This window comes from Oncorhynchus keta, chromosome 3, assembly GCF_023373465.1.
Source record: "Oncorhynchus keta strain PuntledgeMale-10-30-2019 chromosome 3, Oket_V2, whole genome shotgun sequence".
In the NCBI taxonomy this organism is placed as follows: Eukaryota; Metazoa; Chordata; class Actinopteri; order Salmoniformes; family Salmonidae; genus Oncorhynchus; species Oncorhynchus keta.
Genome location: NC_068423.1, coordinates 8,633,646 through 8,653,919, shown reverse-complemented (window position 1 = coordinate 8,653,919; position 20,274 = coordinate 8,633,646). Strand labels below are relative to the sequence as shown.

Here is a 20,274-nt window from a genome sequence, read left to right as displayed (position 1 = left end):
AATACTTCCCGAAGGTACTGGAGGTTGTTAAAGAAGGTGTGGGTTTGTATTACCCATACTTAAATATATTGGTCTGTTCTTGCACCATAACACAAGCCACAATGTGCTCAGCACTTGCCTCGGATGTGTTTTGGGAAAACACACCATATATTATGCTGGCAGTGACTTGTTAACCATACTGTATCTAGGTCATACTGTATGTGCGTCAGCTACCCTCTTCCTACTCTCCAAGGAGATATATATTTTACAATTTATACAGGTCATATATGTCTAATATTAGATTGGGTAAAAAGCTGTCATGGGTGAAAATATTAGCAGTGTTGTTATGGAGAGACGTGAGTAACAGTGACATTTGACATAGAGAATTAGATGCATTTATGAAATGCAAAAACAAACAATTCATTTTTCATACATTCACATTTGAAAAATATTTTGAGAAAACAATGAATTAGGAAAGGATGAAATTGACAGATAAAAACATATTTTTGTTGAAGCTCTGCCTATTAGAAGTGGCTTCAAATGGAGGATATCCTTGTTAAGTGTTCCATCCAAAACATACACTACCGGTCAAAAGGTTTAGAACCCCCTACTCATTCAAGAGTTTTTCTTTATTTTTACGATTTGATACATTTTAGAATAATAGTGAAGACATCAAAACTATGAAATAACACATATGGAATCATGTAGTAACCAAAAAAGTGTAGCCACACTTGATGACAACTTTGCACACTCTTGACAGTCTCTCAACCAGCTTCACCTGGAATACTTTTCCAACATTCTTGAAGGAGTTCCCACATATGCGACCCGATTTAGGAAACTAGGCATATGTCGCAAGTCATGACTTCACAGGAGAGCCTTTTGAATGTAATTATTTTTCTCAAAATGCTTCTTTTTGGCAGAAATGCCATTGTGAACTTTCATGTGCTTTAATATCAAACTACTATGTCATCGGTAAATACAAATAAAATTGTTAAATTATGAGCCTAGTTGGTTTAGCCACAGAGAAAGACATCAACCTTCCCGCTAGCCATGATTGGCAGAGATAATGAGTGGGCTGGACATGCCGAGAGATGAGTTTGGATTGGTCTGTGGTCTGTGTTGCATCTTGTAAAATGAGCTGCTCATAATGTGTAAATAATCCTTTCTACTGCAGTTTTTTTTAAAGATAGAACGTTAGCCATGGAGAACTGCAAATATGTTGCTACTAGCATTGCTGCCCTGAATTTATCAGGCGCTATCAACAAAAGTCAGTGGGAAAAAGTTGTGATTTCTGGCTGACTCTCTCTCACTCTGAAAATAACACGTTTTGAAATCAGTGGAACACAACGGGCCAAATAAGCTGTGCAAACTAAACGGAAACCACACAGGATGTCTTATAAAAAGGGATTGCAGTCTGCCGTGAAGCGTTCATCCATGTATACAGGTAAGAATCTAGCTACAGATTCAGATATTATACGTTTCTAATATTGTCAGAAAGTTGTTTTCATTGCCGGCTAATGGTTGCTGTTAGCTAGCTAACCAGCTAACATTGAACTTATTGGTTAACTAAATAAAGCTAACTATGACAATCGGTTTGTATTGCTAGTTAAAGCTTGCTGTAAGTTCGCCAGCAGACGTCAGATGGCTAGCTACAGTAGCTAACATTACCTGTATGAACTGTGTGTAGTGATGTTCTCAGAATGCCACTTCGCATCTATTGTATAATAATTCTAAAATATTTATATCTGGAATTTGTCTTTCAGCATCAATCAGTAGAAAACGCCTGACTCTAATCCACCAGTCATACAGTCATCAAAAAGAAATCTGGCCCAAGCAAGCAAAGGCAGCAGCGCAGTCATCAACTACATGCACCATTTCTTCACCAACTACGGAGTTGGGAAAACACATGTGGACCTGAATTGTGATAACTGCATAGGCCAAAACAAGAACAAGTTTGTGCTCTGGTATTGTACCTGGTGTCACCATGCACAAGCTCCACCAAAATCTGGACCTTCACTTCCTGATCACAGGCCACACCAAGTTTACCTCTGACTGGTGCTTCGGCCTCATCAAGCAGCGCTTCAGAAAGACCAGAGTGAACACTGTCTGAGATTACTGCTGTTGTGAAGGACGGCACTGTGACAGGGGTCAACATGCCCACAGCTGGTTTGACTGGAGGATGGTACAATGCTGGTGGAAAGCTATGACCGGCAACAACACCTGACTCCGTACTTCAGGCCGCTGCCACTGAATTTCAGGTAAAAAATCATTTTCATTGTATGAGGTTTTTCTTATCTAAACTTGGGAGGTGAAGTGATGTTGTAATGTCTCCTGATTTTGTTGTTATTCCCTGTTTTACAGCTTCGATGCTCTGGAGCCTGGTGTTGTCGCCAAGGGGCGTCCGGACTGTCGGGACCAGGTTTCAGCTGCTGCGCAACGCTGACATCCTACCTCCCATAGATGGTCTGCCTGTACAAGCACCACCTGGACTGGATAAAGCTAGACAAACTATCTCTTAGACAAGATCAGGGAGTTTTGTGACGAAGAGGCTATGGACATCACATGCCCTGCAACCAAAGTCAAGGGTAGGACAGAAACAGGCTCTCCGAATATAGATTCCCCTGTTCATGCGTGGTTTGGAAGGACCAGTCATCACAACTCTCTGCAGTGCCTCTATTCACATGTCTCTCTACTAACACGCCATACGTTGCTGCTACTCATTTTTTTTTATCCTGTCGCTCAGCCACTTTACCCCTGATTGTATGTATATAACGACCTCATCTATCACTGATATCGTTATTGATATTGTTCTTGTACATAGTGTCAATATAAACAAAATATACAGTATCTATTTCTGATATTGCAACTATGCAAGTAACCAATTGGCTGTACTGTCTACACCTTCTTCACCATCCACTTAGCAAGACTTAGCAAAATATTGATATATAAAATGAATATTGATATGTGTGGTCATGACATGATTTTGTGACATACCACAACTATATCATGTGACCGTATCAAGTGTCCATCACATACATATATGGCGCTTGCATCTGTTTATGTACTGTACATGTGCACCTCACTCTGGTTTTAACTTATGTATGGAATACTGTGTGATAAGTGCATGTGTAACAGTATAAAAAAAGTATGCTAATATACTGGTGTGAAGGCATTTGGGCAGTGGTGTAGAGTACTTAAGTATTTTTTTATGGTATCTGTACATTACTTAACTATTTATATTTTTGTCAACTTTCACTTGACCACAGTCATACATTACATTTTCCTTGACACCCAAAAGTACACGTTACATTTTGACAGGAAAATGGTCCAATTCACACACTTATCAAGAGAACATCCCTGGTCATCCCTACTGCCTCTGATCTGGCAGAGTCACTAAACACAAATGCTTCGTTTGTAAAATATGTCTGAGCGTTGGAGTGTGCCCCTGGCTATCCGTCAATAATGAACTTATCCTCTGCAGCAGAGGTAACTCTGGGTCTTCCTTTCCTGTGGCGGTCCTCATGAGAGCCAGTTTCATCATAGCGCTTGATGGTTTTTGCGACTGCACTTGAAGAGACTTTCTAAGTTCTCGAAATGTTCCGTATTGACTGACCTTCATGTCTTAAAGTAACGATGGACGGTTGTTTATCTTTGCTTATTTGAGCTGTTCTTGCCATAATATGGACTCAGCCAATTTGGTAAAATACCATCTTCTGTATAACCCCACCCACAACTGATTGGCTCAAACGCATTAAGGAAAGAAATTCCACAAATTAACTTTTAAGAAGGCACACCTGTTAAACGAAATGCATTCCAGGTGACTGCCTCATGAAGTTGGTTGAGAGAATGCTAAGAGTGTGCAAAGCTGTCATCAAGGCAAAGGGTGGCTATTTGAAGAATCGCAAATATAAAATATATTTTGATTTGTTTAACACTTTTTTGGTTACTACATGATTTCATGTGTTATTTCATAGTTTTTATGTATTCACTATTATTCTACAATGTATATAATAGTACAAAGTTAGTTAGAATATGCAGAATCTTTCACCAGCTCAAAGTTTCAACTATTATCAAAATGTTCCACTACACTGCAACATACTGTATCAATCAACTATCTATTCTCTCCAAAACAGGCATCCAAGAGAAGAGAAAAAAAGAGAGAGAGTAAAATAGAAAAAGAGAGAAAATCCCTGTTTGTACCTGGTGCTAACGTGTCCTTTGTCCTGATCTTGTCCACATTCTGATTGTGCCCATATTAGCCGTTGGACCTACACATGGTATTGAATGTGTCTCTTACCCATCCATCCACTGTGTCCATTATGACCAGATTTTCCTGTATGCAAATGATTTGACAGCTTTTCTTTTCCAAAGAACATTTTTTGATTTATTTTAAGACAAATATTTATGCAATAAGTCAATGGTGCCTCAATATAACCTTATTGTAAATGTATTTTCTGAAGGTCAAAGGTTTTTTGATTACTTAATTAATTTCAATTGATATTAAGACTGAAATACAATCAAATCCACACTGTGGATGTAACTTATTCAAATATTTGTATTATTTATTTTATTATTTTTTCAAATAAAAGTACACGTGTATTATTAATTTATGCATTTAATTTAATAAAATGATCCCAATTATTAAAAATATGCATAGGTAATGGGAAGATTGAGAGGAGGAAAGGTAGATAGACAGTCTGACTAAAGACAAACAGACTACAAAGCACACCAACATGTAGAGACAAAGTAACTGACAACATTACACACTTGACACGGAAACAACGGAAACAGACTCAAATGACTCAAATCCGCTTCACACGGGTGCCATGGTATTCCGTTACTATCAAATGTTACACGTTTCATGTTACAGAGGGAACTCTGATTGACAATGGTCCTTGACAAACAGACATTAAACACACACAAAAAAATCAACTAATAGAATCTAGAGAAATGAAGATGAACAGAAATCTCAAAGAGAGACACACAAAACAATACACACACACAAAACACATATTAATACACACACATATAGGCCATGTCTAAATACCCATACTTGCATTCTAAATATTAGGCTATTTGGGTATGCGAAAATAGGACATTTTATAGTATGTGAAATTTCAAAAATGTAGTATGCCCTGAATGCCAGGATGTACTACTCACATCAACTTTTCATCTAGCTACTAGATTTTAGTAGCGTTCAATGCACACTACTGTGGAAGAGAATCGGCTTTTCAGACCACTTTCGACAACAGTTGATCATTCGATAAGGGGACAAGCTGTACCCGAAATGAACGCGTGGTGGGGAAAAAGCGAGGTTGCACATTAGAAGACTCCTTCTCAGTATGGATGAGGCTAATATGTTGATAGCTGTTGCTTACTGCATTTGTTTTTGACAGCATGTCTAAACAGCACTGTATGTAGTACGATTAGTATACAGTGTGCAGTTTTAGTAAGTAGTTAGGCAAGAGAGATGTTGGACATGGCCATAGACACAGAAACATACAGTGTGAGGGAGAGGGTAAAGAGAAAGACAGAAAAATAAGAAAAAAAGAACAGATGAGAGGACAGTATTGAGGGGGAAAGGGAATGACTGCGAGTGAGCAATCAAAGAGGTTTGACCCTTTGACCTTTTTTGAACCCTGCATATTGCATTTTGGGCGAAGGAGGTCAAACGGACAAGTATCTTGTAGAGAGACTTAAAATACTACTGAAATAACTTAAAGACTGCACATACAGAGATCTAAGAATGAGACTGTGGGAAAAGCACACAACACCAGTTTGAGAGCACAATAGGGAATCCCACTTTAAAACAAAAAAAAGGGAGCACATCGTTAAGCCATTATTACTTTCAGCTGGGGCAATTATGGCCATCAAACCTCCGGTGATTTTACAGTGTTCCCTTTGGGTTTCTTCACCTCGTTCCTATCCACTTGGCATTCAATTTGATTTTTGGTCAATATGAGATTGAATGGCAATGCTGCTCGGAGGCATTCTATTTTTAGCTCAGCTTCACACGGATGCAAAGGTCTTCCGTTACTATCAAATGTTACACGTTTCAGGTTACAGAGGGAAGTCAAGTTTCTGTGACCCTCGAGTCCCCCTACTGATACCAATATGTTCAGCAATGCTGAGAGCTGAAGGTTGGCATGTAGAATTGGCACAAATATCGTTAAATGTTCTGGGAGTTAAAGGTTTTATAGCTTTCCCCCCACCAAACGCTTGTACCGTGATAACGAGACGAGGATTCATTCAGTAAACACCGAATGTCATCCTATGAAACCTCTAGTGCTTCTGGCTTCCTGCTTAAAATGGCCTCCGTTTTGGTTTTAAAGAGGGATTTGCAGAATTGAGTTGAGGTTTTATGCACAAAAAAAGAACCGTTGAAAACACACAACACCGAAGCAGTCGGGGGCTTCCGAGAGAGGAGTTCAACAGCTCAAGGCTCGCTTACCTTAGATGGCATGTAGCCAGTTGTCGGTCAATCAGTCTGTCATAGTGTCTGTCTGGCAGTGTGATGTCGGCATCAGTCAGTGAGTCAGTATTTCGGTGTTTCTTTCATTCACCAAGTGCAGTTAACTGTACAAATGCAGCTAACTACACTCTTAGAAAAAAAGGGTTCCAAAAGGGTTCTTCGGCTGTCCCCAAAGGGGAACACTTTTGGGTTCCAAGTACAACCATCTGTGGAAAGGGTTCTACCTGGAACCAAAAAGGGTTCTTCAAAGGGTTATCCTATGGGGACAGAGTGTACTCAGGTCACTACAGTACAGCCAAGAAGTCCCGTCTGACCTTTTTAACTACACTAGGCACTGAAAGCACACAATTTGAGGTCTAGGGAATAGTGTTTTCGAAACACGACACACTTAAAACACAACTTTTCGTCAATCAGCATTGCATTGATGTTAGTTTGTCGCATTTGTCTGTCAATGTGAGGACTGTACAATGTTGAGGAGAGCCATATGATGATATGGCTGAAAATGTTGTTCCCGCCACGGCATGTATCGTAAGGTACTATTCCCGTGACCTTGGAGGCTCCGCTGACCCCACTGACCTTTGACCCAAAGATGGCCGCTGTACAACATCGCATTCAAAATCATCCATTATGTAAGCCCTAAATATAGCTAGAATATGTACATATCATGATAGAAATCTGTGAGATGGGAAATTTCGCCCTGTGCATAGGCTGATTTCTTCAAAGAGCGATGTCTCTTTTGCTATCTGTCAGGGCGAATGTCAGTGAGGTAGAGAGGGCACCAGTGACAGAAAAAAGAACACAGTAAAAGCCACACACACGACAACAACACAAACACAACACTCGGGAGGCATTGAGAGTCGGACAGAGACACAGTGTAACGTGTAAGAATGAAAAAGCCCACATACAAACGCGTGATATGACACAACCTGAAGAGAGAGACAGCAACACAGAGCAGATCAGACAACACATGACCCGCCGTTCCTGATAGTCCTCAAGTGTTACCGGGCTACTTCAGTGCAGCGGCCGCACGCGGCACACACAATCGCACTCTGGCCGCAGTCTCTCAAATACACAGCCTGGTGCGCGCACACACACGCACAAACGCACACACACACACACACAGTATCTTACACTATACATTATACATGGAAAACACGAAGATCCTCTTATTTCACGATATGAGAAAAGAAAGATCAGGTTATTCTGAATAATAGATTATTCTGATTGGATGATACTCTGAGCAATACAATGCAATTGGGCCTTGATATACAAATCACAGTTTTACCCTTAGCTCAATAGCTTGGTGCTGTTGTTCCGCTACCTATCTATTCCCTTACGTAAAAGAACACATGGCATTACATTCTCACGTGAACACGTTTTCATGTGATCACATGTGATCTGCTGCGAAGTTCATTCGATAACAGGTGACAATATGTAAGGAAACATGTGATAACATGAAACTACAGACGTGTAATCATGTGATTTTCTGTAAGGGTTGATTTCACTATTTGAACTTGCCTACACTAACACAGAGGGCAATTTATGGGTGATACTTCAACTTTACCTAACATACTGTACAGACACGGCACAGTGAACACAGTGGGTACTAGTTGTGATTTGCAGTCATGCATAGTGTACTGTATGTGAGAGTGTGAGTGTGTTCTGTGTTCAAGTGTGTCTGAACCTAAAAATGTTTGGCTGACGGATTAGGTCCAAAAAATAATATGGTACAGCTAACGGGGGTTCCATTTCGGGGTCCCCATGGGTTTAAGGTGTTACCTCTTGGCCCTATGGTTTGATCCAGGAAGAGGTGGAGTTTGCATTGAGGTCCTGCTGTAGGAGAGACCCTTCCAGCTTATACCATTCATCAGCCAAAGGGGAGTCTGGGCTGGCTGCCAAGCCTGCGGCCTCTAGTTTAGCGTCAAAATTGGCGTTGAGAGTTTGGGAGGGGTGTAAAGGAGAAGTGTTCGGTGCAGGTTTGGTGGTGGTGGTTGTAGGTGGTAAAAAAGGTTTGTTGCAGCCGTAAAGAAATGGATCGAGGTATTGCGTTTCAGGATCAGAACAAGAGGATACATGGGGTAAGCGGGTGTAAATAAGGCATGTTTCGAAGAGGAAAGGAAAAGAGGAGGGAAAAGAATGGGGATATGGAATCAAAGATGGGGGACAAGGAAAGGGGGTGGGGGGGACAGGGAATCAAGTGGGAGTCAGCCAAACAAGGGGGAGGAGGGGAGGCAGGAGAGAGAGAGGGAGGGAGAGAGAGAGAGAAAGAAACAGAAGTGACGAGAGTTCAATTAATGCATGGTCAACTGTCTATGTACAAGAGACAGAGAGAGAGAGAGAAGCCATGAGCGTGAGACAGGATGAGAATTACAAAGGAGAAAATGGAGGATGACAATTTGAGGCCGTGAATGAAAGAGAGAGGGACAGAAAATACAGACAGGAAGAAAGAAAGGTGATACCAAGTGTGATGGAAGTGTCACAGCATGAAGGTGACGAGGTGGAAACATAGAGGCCAGTGCAAAGAAGAGCAGAAGAGTAAAGATGTTGTACGTGGGTGCTGTTGTGTCCTGTCAGAAACACTAGTGTTTGGAACCTCTCTGTCACACAAACAGGGCTCTTCCCACAATGCCCTTGGCCGTTGCATGTGTCTGTCTGCGTGTTCTCAGTAACTAACCATAAATCAGTTCCCATATATGCTGTATTTGATCATGTATACATCACTTGTGTACGTATTTGTCCCCTGTGCACCTGCCCTATTAGCATCTTCTATATGCAGAGAATATGTTTATCTATATCAGTGCTTGTGCCTTATGGCATCTTGTGTGTAGCTCTGTTGACCTATGTGGTGTATGTGATTACTGTTTTGTCCCCTGTGGGAGTGACGTACCTTTCCGCACATTCCCATCTGTGGCGCGGAATTCCCTGGTGTTGAGCAGGAAGCAAGCGCGGTCCTGCTGGTAGCGTTCCCGGGTTACTCCGGTGCCCCCTCGCCCCGCGGGACTCCGCTCGTCCGGGCTCAGCACCTGGTCGATAGTAGGGCAGTCCTCGTTCGCCAGGGCCGCAGTGGCCGCGTCGCCGTTCTGCTTGGAATCTTTCGGGAAAAGAAGGAGACAGGGAAAGGGGGGCCGGAAGCAGAGGAAGGGAGAAGCAGAGAGTGAAGGAGAAGGAATGAAGGAAGAGGAGAGGAGAGGAGGAAAGAAGTGAGGTATCTGGATAGTAGAGGAGGAAGGTTGTGATGGGAGACTGAGGCCAAACTGGACCGTGTTTCCACATCCACACTAGCATACCATTTAGGATGCATGCCCATTACATTGCTTCATTCTCCGCAATATGTTAGTACGGACATTGGAACATAGTTTGAGGGAGGGAGTTGCAGACTTGATGATTCAATTGGCCCAATCAGAGAGCTTGCGGTTGCAAGCTGAGGGACTTTGATTGGCTGCTATATCGAAGGTTTTGGCATGGCACCTTGGCCCGACGATACAGAAATCATGAATCCCCAGTCTCCCATCACTGGAAAAAGGTATATAAGAAAATAGCCAAAGGAATGAGGGTGGGGGGGTGGGGGTTACTGCATGTAAACGGATCACAATTTAATACTGCAGATGAGATACACGAGATGCATAAGCAAAGACAGATTCAGTAAAATAGTGTGTTGTGTATTTATTCATTGTGTTCTTCTCTCTCCGCATTGTTGTGAAGGGCCCGTAAGTAATCATTTCCCTCATAGCCCGCCACCTGTTGTTTACAGAGCACGGTTATATAGGTTATATAGGAGGTGGGGTCGAGGGTGTGAGCTGATGCATTTTAATAAAAATGTTCAAAATGTATAATAAAAAATAAATACACTTAAATATCACATTTACATAAGTATTCAGACCCTTTACTCAGTACTTTGTTGAAGCACCTTTGGCAGCAATTATAGCCTTGGGTCTTTTTGGGTATGATGCTACAAGCTTGGGAGACTTGTATTTGGGGAGTTTCTCCCATTCTTCTCTGCAGATCCATTCAAGCTCTGTCAGGTTGGATGGGGAGCATTGCTGTACAGCTATTTTCAGGTCTCTCCATAGATGTTCGATCGGGTTCAAGTCCGAGCTCTGGCAGGGCCACTCAAGGACATTCAGAGACTTGTCCCTGAAGCCACTCCTGCGTTGTCTTGGCTGTGTGCTAAGGGTCATTGTCTTGTTGTAAAGGGAACCTTCGCCCCAGTCTGAGGTCCTGAGTGCTCTGGAGCATGATGCTGCCACCAACGTGCTTCAACGCAGGGAAGGTGGCAGGTTTCCTCCAGACTTGAGACTTGGCGTTCAGGCCAAAGTATAGAATCTTGGTTTCATCAGACCAGAGAGTCTTGTTTCTCATGGTCTGAGAGTCTTTGGGTGCCTTTCGGCAAACTCCAAGCAGGCTGTTGTGTGCGTTTTTCTGAGGAGTGGCTTCCGTATGGCCACTGTACCATTAAGGCCTGATTGGTGGAGTGCTGCAGAGATGGTTGTCCTTCTGTAAGGTTCTCCCATCTCCACAGAGGAACTTTGGAGCTCTGCCAGTGACCATTGGGTTCTTGGTCACCTGCCTGACCAATGCCCTTCTCCCCCGATTGCTCAGTTTGGCCGGGCGGCCAGCTCTAGGAGGAGTCCTGGTGTTTTCAAACTTCTTCCATTTAGGAATGATGGAGGCCACTGTGTTCTTGGGGATCTTCAATGCTGCAGAAAGTTTGTGGTACCCTTCCCCAGATCTGTGCCTCGACACAATCCTGTCTCTGAGCTCTACGAAAAATTCCTTCGACCTCATGGCTTGGTTTTTGCTCTGACATGCACTGTCAACCGTGGGACCTTATATAGACAGGTGTGTGCCTTTCCAAATCATGTCCAATCAATTGAATTTAGGTGGACTCCAAGTTGTAGAAACATCTCAAGGATGATCAATGGAAACAAGTTGCACCTGAGCTCAATGGTCACTCTCATAGCAAAGGGTCATTATACGTATGTTAAAAAGGCATTTCTGTTTTTTATTTGTAATACATTTGCAACAATTTCTAACAACCTGTTTTTGCTTGGTCATTATGGGTTATTGAGAGTAGATTGCTGAGGATTTTAAGGTATTTAATCCATTTTAGAATAAGGTTGTAACTTAACAAAATGTGGGAAAAGTAAAGGGGTCTGAATACTTTCTGAAGGCACTGTATCCTCAGACCACAGGAGGTTGGTGGCACATTAATTGGGAAGGACAGGCTCTTGGAGCAGAATGAGTGGAATTAATGTGTTTGTGTGTTTGATGCCATTCCATTCGCTCCAGCCATTATTATGAGCTGTCTTCCCCTCAGCAGCCTCCACTGCCTCAGACACAGCTGTCAAATCTGATTTCAGATGAGTTCCCACTCAACAGCCTACTAACAACCTACAAAAAAATTCTTAACAAAAGAGAGCGTGAAAGACAGTAAGAGAGTGGTGGGGTACTATAGGCGCTTATGCAATAAAATACTATTATTGCTGACTCACTAATGATTTCTCAAGGCCTACAAAACACATGTGATCTATTGTCGTATGTGGATGTTGGGTTTATATTAGGTGATATACAACCAGTGGACAACCCGTCACACCTGTTTTGAGCCCCACATTCTTTTAAAGGAAAATATTATATATTTTGGGGGGATGGGGGGTGTACAGTAGTTTTGATTGGACTGATCATGTCAACATCATACTTTCACAATCTTAGGATAGCAGTCATCATCATGAATCAAGTCGACAATCTACTGGCAAATCCTTTTTAATCCTTGTCATATGACGAGAAATGCTGAAGAGAAATTATAGATAACGTATCGGTGCTCATGGCCAATGGACATAAACATTACACAACAAGTTGGAAATCGCAAATTCAAGGAGTGGTTTGGAAGGAATCAGTGACCGTGGCTGTGTGGTCCCGAATCTAGGGGCTCTTTTCCAAGTTTAAAATTATAAACATTCAACATGGCCATGCAGTCAGTGAAGCATGATTTGTGCAGTGCTCAAAACAACTGTTAACTCGGAGGTCCGCCGCACCACCTTCCTGTTCAAGTTAGCCGAGCACAACAATGTGAGTCCAAAATGTATTGTATGCAGCTTCATAAATTATGTAATATTCCAGGGAGATATGTATACTGTGGCTAAGAAAGTAATACTAAGTGTATGTTGTGTAAGTAAGATGTTAGTAGCCCATGTGTCTCACCCTAATAATTTGGTTAATTTACGCCTCTTAATTTCGCCTACTGTTCTGACTGTTCTACTGTAGCCTATAACCTGTTTTAGAGAAATGTAATCATTGAATATTATAAGAGCTCTCATTGTCTGCTTATATGCCCCCTTAATTTATCATATGGTTCTGACTTGGTGTACAGGGAGAACACTGTAAAAATGGCCAATGTTCTGAATTCTGTCGCTATACATTTCAAAAGTGCTAAACAAATAGTTATTTTGACTAAAGTTGCGTCGATCCTAGCTTGCTCATAGTCTTAATCGAAATTACAGATTGCCTCCTATCCGCTTGTTGTCCCCTTATGCCATAGTCTGTACATCTCAATTGTCATTAGAAACCACATTTGTTTAAGCAAGTCAGCCATATCAGCTATCTTTTTTAAAAGGCAGTAAATGAGGCTGAATGAATTGTTTCACTGCCAGACAAGGCTCCGCTGATAGCCAGGTGTAGCATTGGTAAGATGTTGGGACTGCTGTTGGGAGAGCTTTATGTAGGCCCGAATAGTTTGTGGGCACCGTTTGGCACCGTTATAGTGCAATTAATGTATTGTTTAGTGTTGTGTTGTGTACTGGCTTTACTGGCATGCATTCCACATTTATTTATTGTTGCTCCACCAAGATTTACATGGTAAAGTTGCCACTGTATATAACCATGCCAAAGGAAAAAGGCATTACATACTAGTGTAATCTTAAACATTGAACCAATCGTTAGCACATTGGTCTGTTGCAAACAGATCCAAATGGGTACATTTTTTATGTACTGTGTTTGTTCTACGTGGGCAGATGGAGGCCTCTCGGCAAATGTGGACTCACCAGTTGATTATAAATTACCCATAAGTTCTGATGGGCTAGCCATCTCTCAAGGGCAGATTCAGAATCAGCCACCCCCCACACCCCCTCCCGCCCCCAATCTATCCCTATCAGGGACATAGGCACTCTAAACCCCAACTCACACCCCACACCTCATGGATCTGCAGGACTGTACTATCACTGAGATTACTGAGTGGTCCTTCTGTAGCTCAGTTGGTAGAGCATGGCACTTGTAATGCCAGGGTAGTGGGTTCGATCCCCGGGACCACCCATACATAGAATGTATGCACACATGACTGTAAGTCGCTTTGGATAAAAGCGTCTGCTAAATGGCATATATATATATGAGTGCCTGTAACTAGCTGTCAGATAACATTCAGATTCCTAAATCTTATACAGACCAGAATCCTCCACTTACTGTGCAAATCCCTGTTCCAAATTTGATTGCCTATCTGTTGATGCTAAACTGTGCAGTTTCACAACCTCTTTGCCAAAAATACAATATTTTGACGGAGTAGTTTGTGTTCTACGCCCTTGGGGAGGCTAGTGGTAGAATGCCCAGATGCTCAGCAAAGCTCCATGTTGTGTTAATGAACTCCTGCAGATTTTACAAGTCAAGGTCGAAGCCAGTTTGTTAACTTGCAGTCTGCCTCTTAAAATATGGTACTGAAGAATGAAAACAGAAATGTCTCACCTCGGTTGATTTCTATGATCTCCTCTTGAGCAAGGGGGCAGTCGAAGCCTCCAGACCCGATCACCTCGCCGAGTACATTACCCAGGATCCTATGGGGCGAGGCGGTGGCCATAGCGAGAGCATCAGGCTTGCAGTAGTTGGGCGAGCCCGGCATGGTGGGCCGGGGGATGTGCTTGCCCTTCTTTTTGGGAAGCTTCTGCTTGGCCATGGCCAGTGAGTAGTACATGCCAAAGTTGTTGACGATGACGGGCACAGGCATGGCGATGGTCAGCACCCCTGCCAGGGCGCACAGTGCACCCACCAGCATCCCCGACCACGTTTCGGGGTACATGTCCCCGTAGCCCAGAGTGGTCATGGTGACCACGGCCCACCAGAAACCAATGGGGATATTCTTGAAGTTTGTGTGTTTGGCAGCCGTAGGGTCATCAGGGTCGGCGCCGATGCGCTCGGCATAGTAGATCATGGTGGCGAAGATGAGCACTCCGAGAGCGAGGAAGATGATGAGCAGGAGGAACTCGTTGGTGCTGGCACGGAGCGTGTGGCCCAGGACGCGAAGCCCCACAAAGTGGCGGGTCAGCTTGAAGATACGAAGGATGCGAACGAAGCGGACCACGCGCAGGAAGCCCAACACGTCCTTGGCGGCTTTGGAGGACAGGCCGCTCAGCCCCACCTCCAGGTAGAAAGGCATGATGGCAATGAAGTCGATGATGTTGAGGGTGCTCCTGAAGAACTCGACCTTGTCCGGGCAGAAGACCACGCGTGCCATCACCTCAATAGTGAACCAGATGACGCACATGCCCTCCACGTACGTAAGCCAGCTGTCGGTCACCACCTCGTAGACGATCACCTCGCGCGTCGCATTTCCCTCCGTCACGTTCTCCGTCTTGTTGTAGATGGTGTTGAAGGCCTCGTGCGTCTCCATGCAGAAGGTGGAGATGGAGATGAGGATGAACAGAAGGGAGAGGAATGCGCAGTACTGGAGGAGGAGAACAGAAAGAACCAGAGAGAGGAGGGGGAAGGCAGGAAGACAGAAGGCAAAGAGAAAGAGTTGAAGATAGAGGGACAGTAAGGGAGAAAAGAGAGAGGAAGGAGAGAAGAGTTACAGTCATATACAAACAACATAGCTAGAAAAACAGATGGTGTGTTGCTCAACAGTTAGTCAGTCCCTACAGGACACTGCAGGGCATTACTCAGTCAGATGAGATCATGAGCCCAGATGATTAAACCTGACTAGACACCTAAATGGGATAATTGTTGACCTGGAGGGTGACTGCAGGGTCAAACTGAACCAAGCACTGAGGGATACTCTATCTGACACTTATCAAAAAGGCCGCAATGGTCATCGGCAATGACAGTCCAAGGAGAAGTGGTGGGAAAAAAAAAAGAAAACCGGGAGCCACACGTCATAAACCGAGAGAATGTAGGAAAGGCTGGAATGAGAATACAGAGTACTACTGTCTCCTTGGAGCAGCCCCGACACAGAGAAAAGGGAAAGAAAAGAAAGACGGATAGGACACAAAAGAAAGTGATGGGGAAAAGAGAGTCGTAAACGGTAAAAGCTGATGAATTATAAATATTCATGTATCTCAGAGTGCACTGAATAGGTTTCAAAATCAGGATGGGGCATGTGCTCACTCCCTCATACTGAATGTTCAACATAAAGGGTCTGAAACATGTGGCATTGAGCCTGTTTGTGGCCCAGCATGATGAAATGTGGTCCCAAATTGATGCTCCAATAACTAGCCAGTCTGATTATTTGAAAATGTGTAATGTTGGTGAAATTACAATTCGCACCTAAGTCAAAGTATTATACACAAAGTAAAAGGACTGACAGCTCTATTGTACATTATGTATCTACAAACATTTTGACCCTTACAACTACTATATTACTCATACAGTGGAAATCCCTAAAGCCTAAAGTGCTTGAGATGGCACTCTATTTTATCCTCAACATAATCCATTACAGTCCAGTGCAAGGTAACAGTAACCGGAAGCCAATACTCACCATTAAGTAATGCAATTAACCCCCTACTTTTCAAAAGTTCTGTGAATGCAGAGTTACTTGCAAGAAACAATATTGCTAAGACATTATCATCCTCCAATTAACACACATGATAGTAATTGTTGGGTTCTAACCTAAAATATACTTCCACATGTTACTATATTAGACCTTAGTGATTATGTTATCTGCATGATGAATATATAGTATATGTTATGTGCCAATTAATGTTGAAGAGGAATTTTGTGTATGGAATTGTATTGTAAGAGAAAAAGTGAACACAATGTACAGTGCCTTCGGAAAGTATTCAGACCCCTTGACGTTTTCCACATTTTGTTACATTACAGCCTTACTCTAAAATGGATTCAATTAATGTTTTTCCTCATCAATCTGCATACAATACACCATAATGACAAAGCGAAAACAGTTTTTTTAAACATTTTTGCAAATTTAGAAAAAAAATCCAAACTGAAATACCTTATTTACATAAATATTCAGACCATTTTCTATGAGACTCGAACTTGAGCTCAGGAGCATCCTGTTTCTATTGATCATCCTTGAGATGTTTCCACAACTTGATTGGAGTCCACCTGTGGTAAATTCAATTGACTGGACATGATTTGGAAAGGCACACACTTGTCTATATAAGGTCCCAAAGTTGACAGAGCAAAAACTACGCCAAGAGGTTGAAAAAATTGTCCGTAGAGTTCTGAGAAAGGATTGTGTCGAGGCACAGCATTGAAGGTCCCCAAGAACACAGTGGCTTCCATCATTCCTCAATGGAAGAAGTTTGGAACCACCTAGACTCTTCATAGAGATGGCCCGACGGGCAGAACTGAGCAATCAGGGGAGAAGGGCCTTGGTCAGGGAGGTGACCAAGAACACGATGGCCACTCTGACAGAGCTCCAGCGTTCGTCTGTGGAGATGGGAGAACCTTCCAGAAGGACAACCATCTCTGCAGACGGAAGCCACTCCTCAGTAAAAGGCACATGACAGCCCTGCTTGGAGTTTGCCAAAAAGCACCTAAAGGACACTCAGACCATGAGGAACAAGATTCTCTGGTCTGATGAAACCAATATTGAAGTCTTTGGCCTGAATGCCAAGCGTCACATCTGGAGGAAACCTGGCACCATCCCTACGGTGAAGCATGGTGATGGCAGCATCATGCTCTGGGATGTTTTTCAGCGGCAGAGACTGGGAGACTAGTCAGAATTGAGGGAAAGATGAACAGAGCAAAGTACTGAGAGATCCTTGATGAAAATCTGATCCAGAGCATTCAGGACCTCAGACTGGGGGCGAAGGTTCACCTTCCAACAGAACAACGACCCTAAGCACACAGCCAAGACAACACAGGAGTGGCTTTGGGACAGGTCTCTGAATGTCCTTGAGTGGCCCAGCCAGAGCCCGGACTTGAACCGGATCAAACATCTCTGGAGAGACCTAAAAATAGCTGTGCAGCGACGCTTCCCATTCAACCTGACAGAGCTTGAGAGGATCTGCAAGAATGGGAGAAACTCTCCAAATACAGGTGTTCCAAGCTTGTAGCGTCATACCCAAGAAGACTCAAGGCTGTAATTACTGCCAAAGATGCTTCAACAAAGTCCTGAGTAAAGAGTCTGAATACTTGTGTAAATGTGATATTGCAGGTTATTTTTTATACATTTGCAGAAATTTCTAAAAACAATTGTTTTCTTTGTCATTATTGAGAATTGGGTGTAGATTGATGAGGGGGAAAAACGATGTAATCAATTTTAGAATAAGGCTGTAATGGGAAAAAAAATGGAAAAGGTCAAGGTGTCTGAATATTTTCCGAATTCACTGTATGTCCAAAGTCTGTTGAGTAAGGTGAACATATGGTCACTTGTAACTATCATGGAGAAGTGACAGGATGAAGTGGAACTGCTTCCAGACCGCTCGACCGCAAAGACAACAGCGCAACATTTATGCAGTTTTGGGAAACAGATGGACAGTTCTGAGAAGTCATACCTCTAACCTTATCATGACAAATAAATGCCTGTTAGATAATATGCAAAGTGTGTTTGCAGCTAAAGCATCCAATGGGTTCAATAAACTTGGTTCGAGCTTTTTCTAGCCGTCTGTTTTGAGTTTTTGCTTCATTTGTTCAGAACCTAACACCATACTGTATTCCTTATACTACCCCTATTATTGTGCTACTGTATAAACAGGGTTTTCAAAACCCGGTCCTCGGGACTCCAAGGGGTGCACGTTTGGGTTTTTGCCCTAGCACTACACAGCGGATTCAAAGCTTGATGATTAGTTGATTATAATAATCAGCTGTGGAGTGCTACGGCAGAAAAACAAAACGTTCACCCCTTGGGGGTCCCGAGGACCGAGTTAGGTAAACACTGCTATAAAGCATTGTGAGAATGACACCTGACTAAATATCAAGTATAATGCACGGCATGGGTGCTAAAACCTGGTACTTGTGTATTAACCATTGATCAATTCAGACAGCACAACAGGAGGGCAATCAGCCAGAGGCTTCATATCAATCAAAATTCAACAAGGCTTCGAACTGAATATTATCCTCTTGAAGTGTTCATTTGAGATATCCAAACTGCCAGACTTAGTTTCGAACTCTATTAATTGTGTGAACTAATTCCGCAAATGTTTTATGGGTTGCCCTGTAACTAAATGACAACATTCAGTCTATAACCATAGCCATGTAACCATATCTGGTTGGCGTCCTATCTGTCTGCTCAATAACGACTACAAAATACTAGCCTCTATATTTGCAAAAAGGTTGAAGGCAGTGTTGAACTAAATTATAGAAGAGACCCAATCTGGCTTCATGAGGAATAGACATATCTAATAGTATCCGACTAGTTTTAGACCTTATTGACTATTCTGATCTAATCTTCGAAAATAGTTTATTGTCTTCTTAGACTTTTATAAAGCCTTGGAAACAGTGGAACATGAGTTTCTATTTCTCTCCCTTTAGAAATTTGGTTTTGGGGAATTATTTTGTAGTACTATTAAAACTCTTTATATGAATGGGAACATTTCCATTACGTTAAATCATGGCACTTCTAGATTTGATTTGAAAAGAGGAATTAGGCAAGGTTGCCCCATTTCGCCTTACCTCTTTCTGCTTGCAACCCAACTTCTTACAAGTTTTGTTAAATCCAGCAATATAAAAGGGATCTCTATTGCTGACAGAGATATTATCATAACTCAGCTTGCAGATGACACCACCCTCTTTTTGAAAGATGCTGACCAGATTCCTAGAGCAGTCAATGTGATTTTAAAAAATCCAAAGCATCTGGTCTTTGCCTAAACCTTAATAAGTGTGAATTGTTTGCTATTAAAGACTGTGTGATACCCTCTATATGCAATAATCCAGTCAAGGAAAAAGTAACATACCTAAGGATCTAAGGATTGACAGGAAAGATGCTCATTAAATTCCATATAATTTATTGAAAAAAACTAAAACATGTTGAACCATTGGTTGCAGAGGGATTTATCCTTGAAAGGTTGAGTATTGCTTTCTAAAGCTGAAAGTGTCTCCAGACTTACTTATGCAGCCCAGTCCCTACATCTTGATAACAAAATAGGTAAAGCGGTTGACCAGATGCTTTCAAACTTCATCTGGAAAAATTGTACGCATTATATTAGGAAATCTGTCATTGTGAACACATATGGTGGTCTCAATTGTTTGATTTTCCTACTTTGAATAATAATTTTAAGATAAATTGGGCTACACATTTGGAATTTCATCCCTCATTATATCTTCTCCTGTTTTGGTGTCTTCAATTGTATGTTACTTTGTAACTATAACATTGATAAGATTCCTACAAAATGATCAGATTTTCATAGAACGTTCGCCATAGTCTTTGATGCTATTCCATCTGGAACTCTTACGTTGTTTAGAGGTGTAACCAGACCTCACCTTCTTGACCTACCCTCGCTTAATCCAGTTGACTCTCCAATAGGAAAACTGTGTTTCTCCTTGCTCCCTCAGAACAACAGACCTACTGTATACGTGCTTTATTTCAAAGGGATATTGTATCCATTCCTTGTCACAATTTACTGGAATACATTTGTCAATAATATCTGTTGGGAAAAAGTCTGGTT

At 42.3% G+C, this 20,274-nt stretch overlaps 1 protein-coding gene across 2 annotated transcripts in view; it reads right to left on the bottom strand.

Annotated features, from left to right (window-relative positions):
- The window catches only part of kcnc3b (potassium voltage-gated channel, Shaw-related subfamily, member 3b), a 75,721-nt gene that overhangs the window by 21,115 nt on the left and 34,332 nt on the right, over positions 1 to 20,274 (bottom strand). Inside the window, exons 3-5 of one of the 2 annotated variants that reach the window (XM_035746889.2) lie at positions 14,180 to 15,155; positions 9,339 to 9,542; positions 8,152 to 8,361 (exon numbers count right to left, since the gene is read on the bottom strand). In XM_035746889.2, the coding sequence (XP_035602782.1) occupies positions 8,240 to 8,361; positions 9,339 to 9,542; positions 14,180 to 15,155 (1,302 nt within the window). In that variant the 3' untranslated portion in view covers positions 8,152 to 8,239. Of the gene's footprint in view, positions 1 to 8,151; positions 8,362 to 9,338; positions 9,543 to 14,179; positions 15,156 to 20,274 lie in introns of those variants that run through there. The other variant, XM_035746897.2, reaches the window with a different exon arrangement.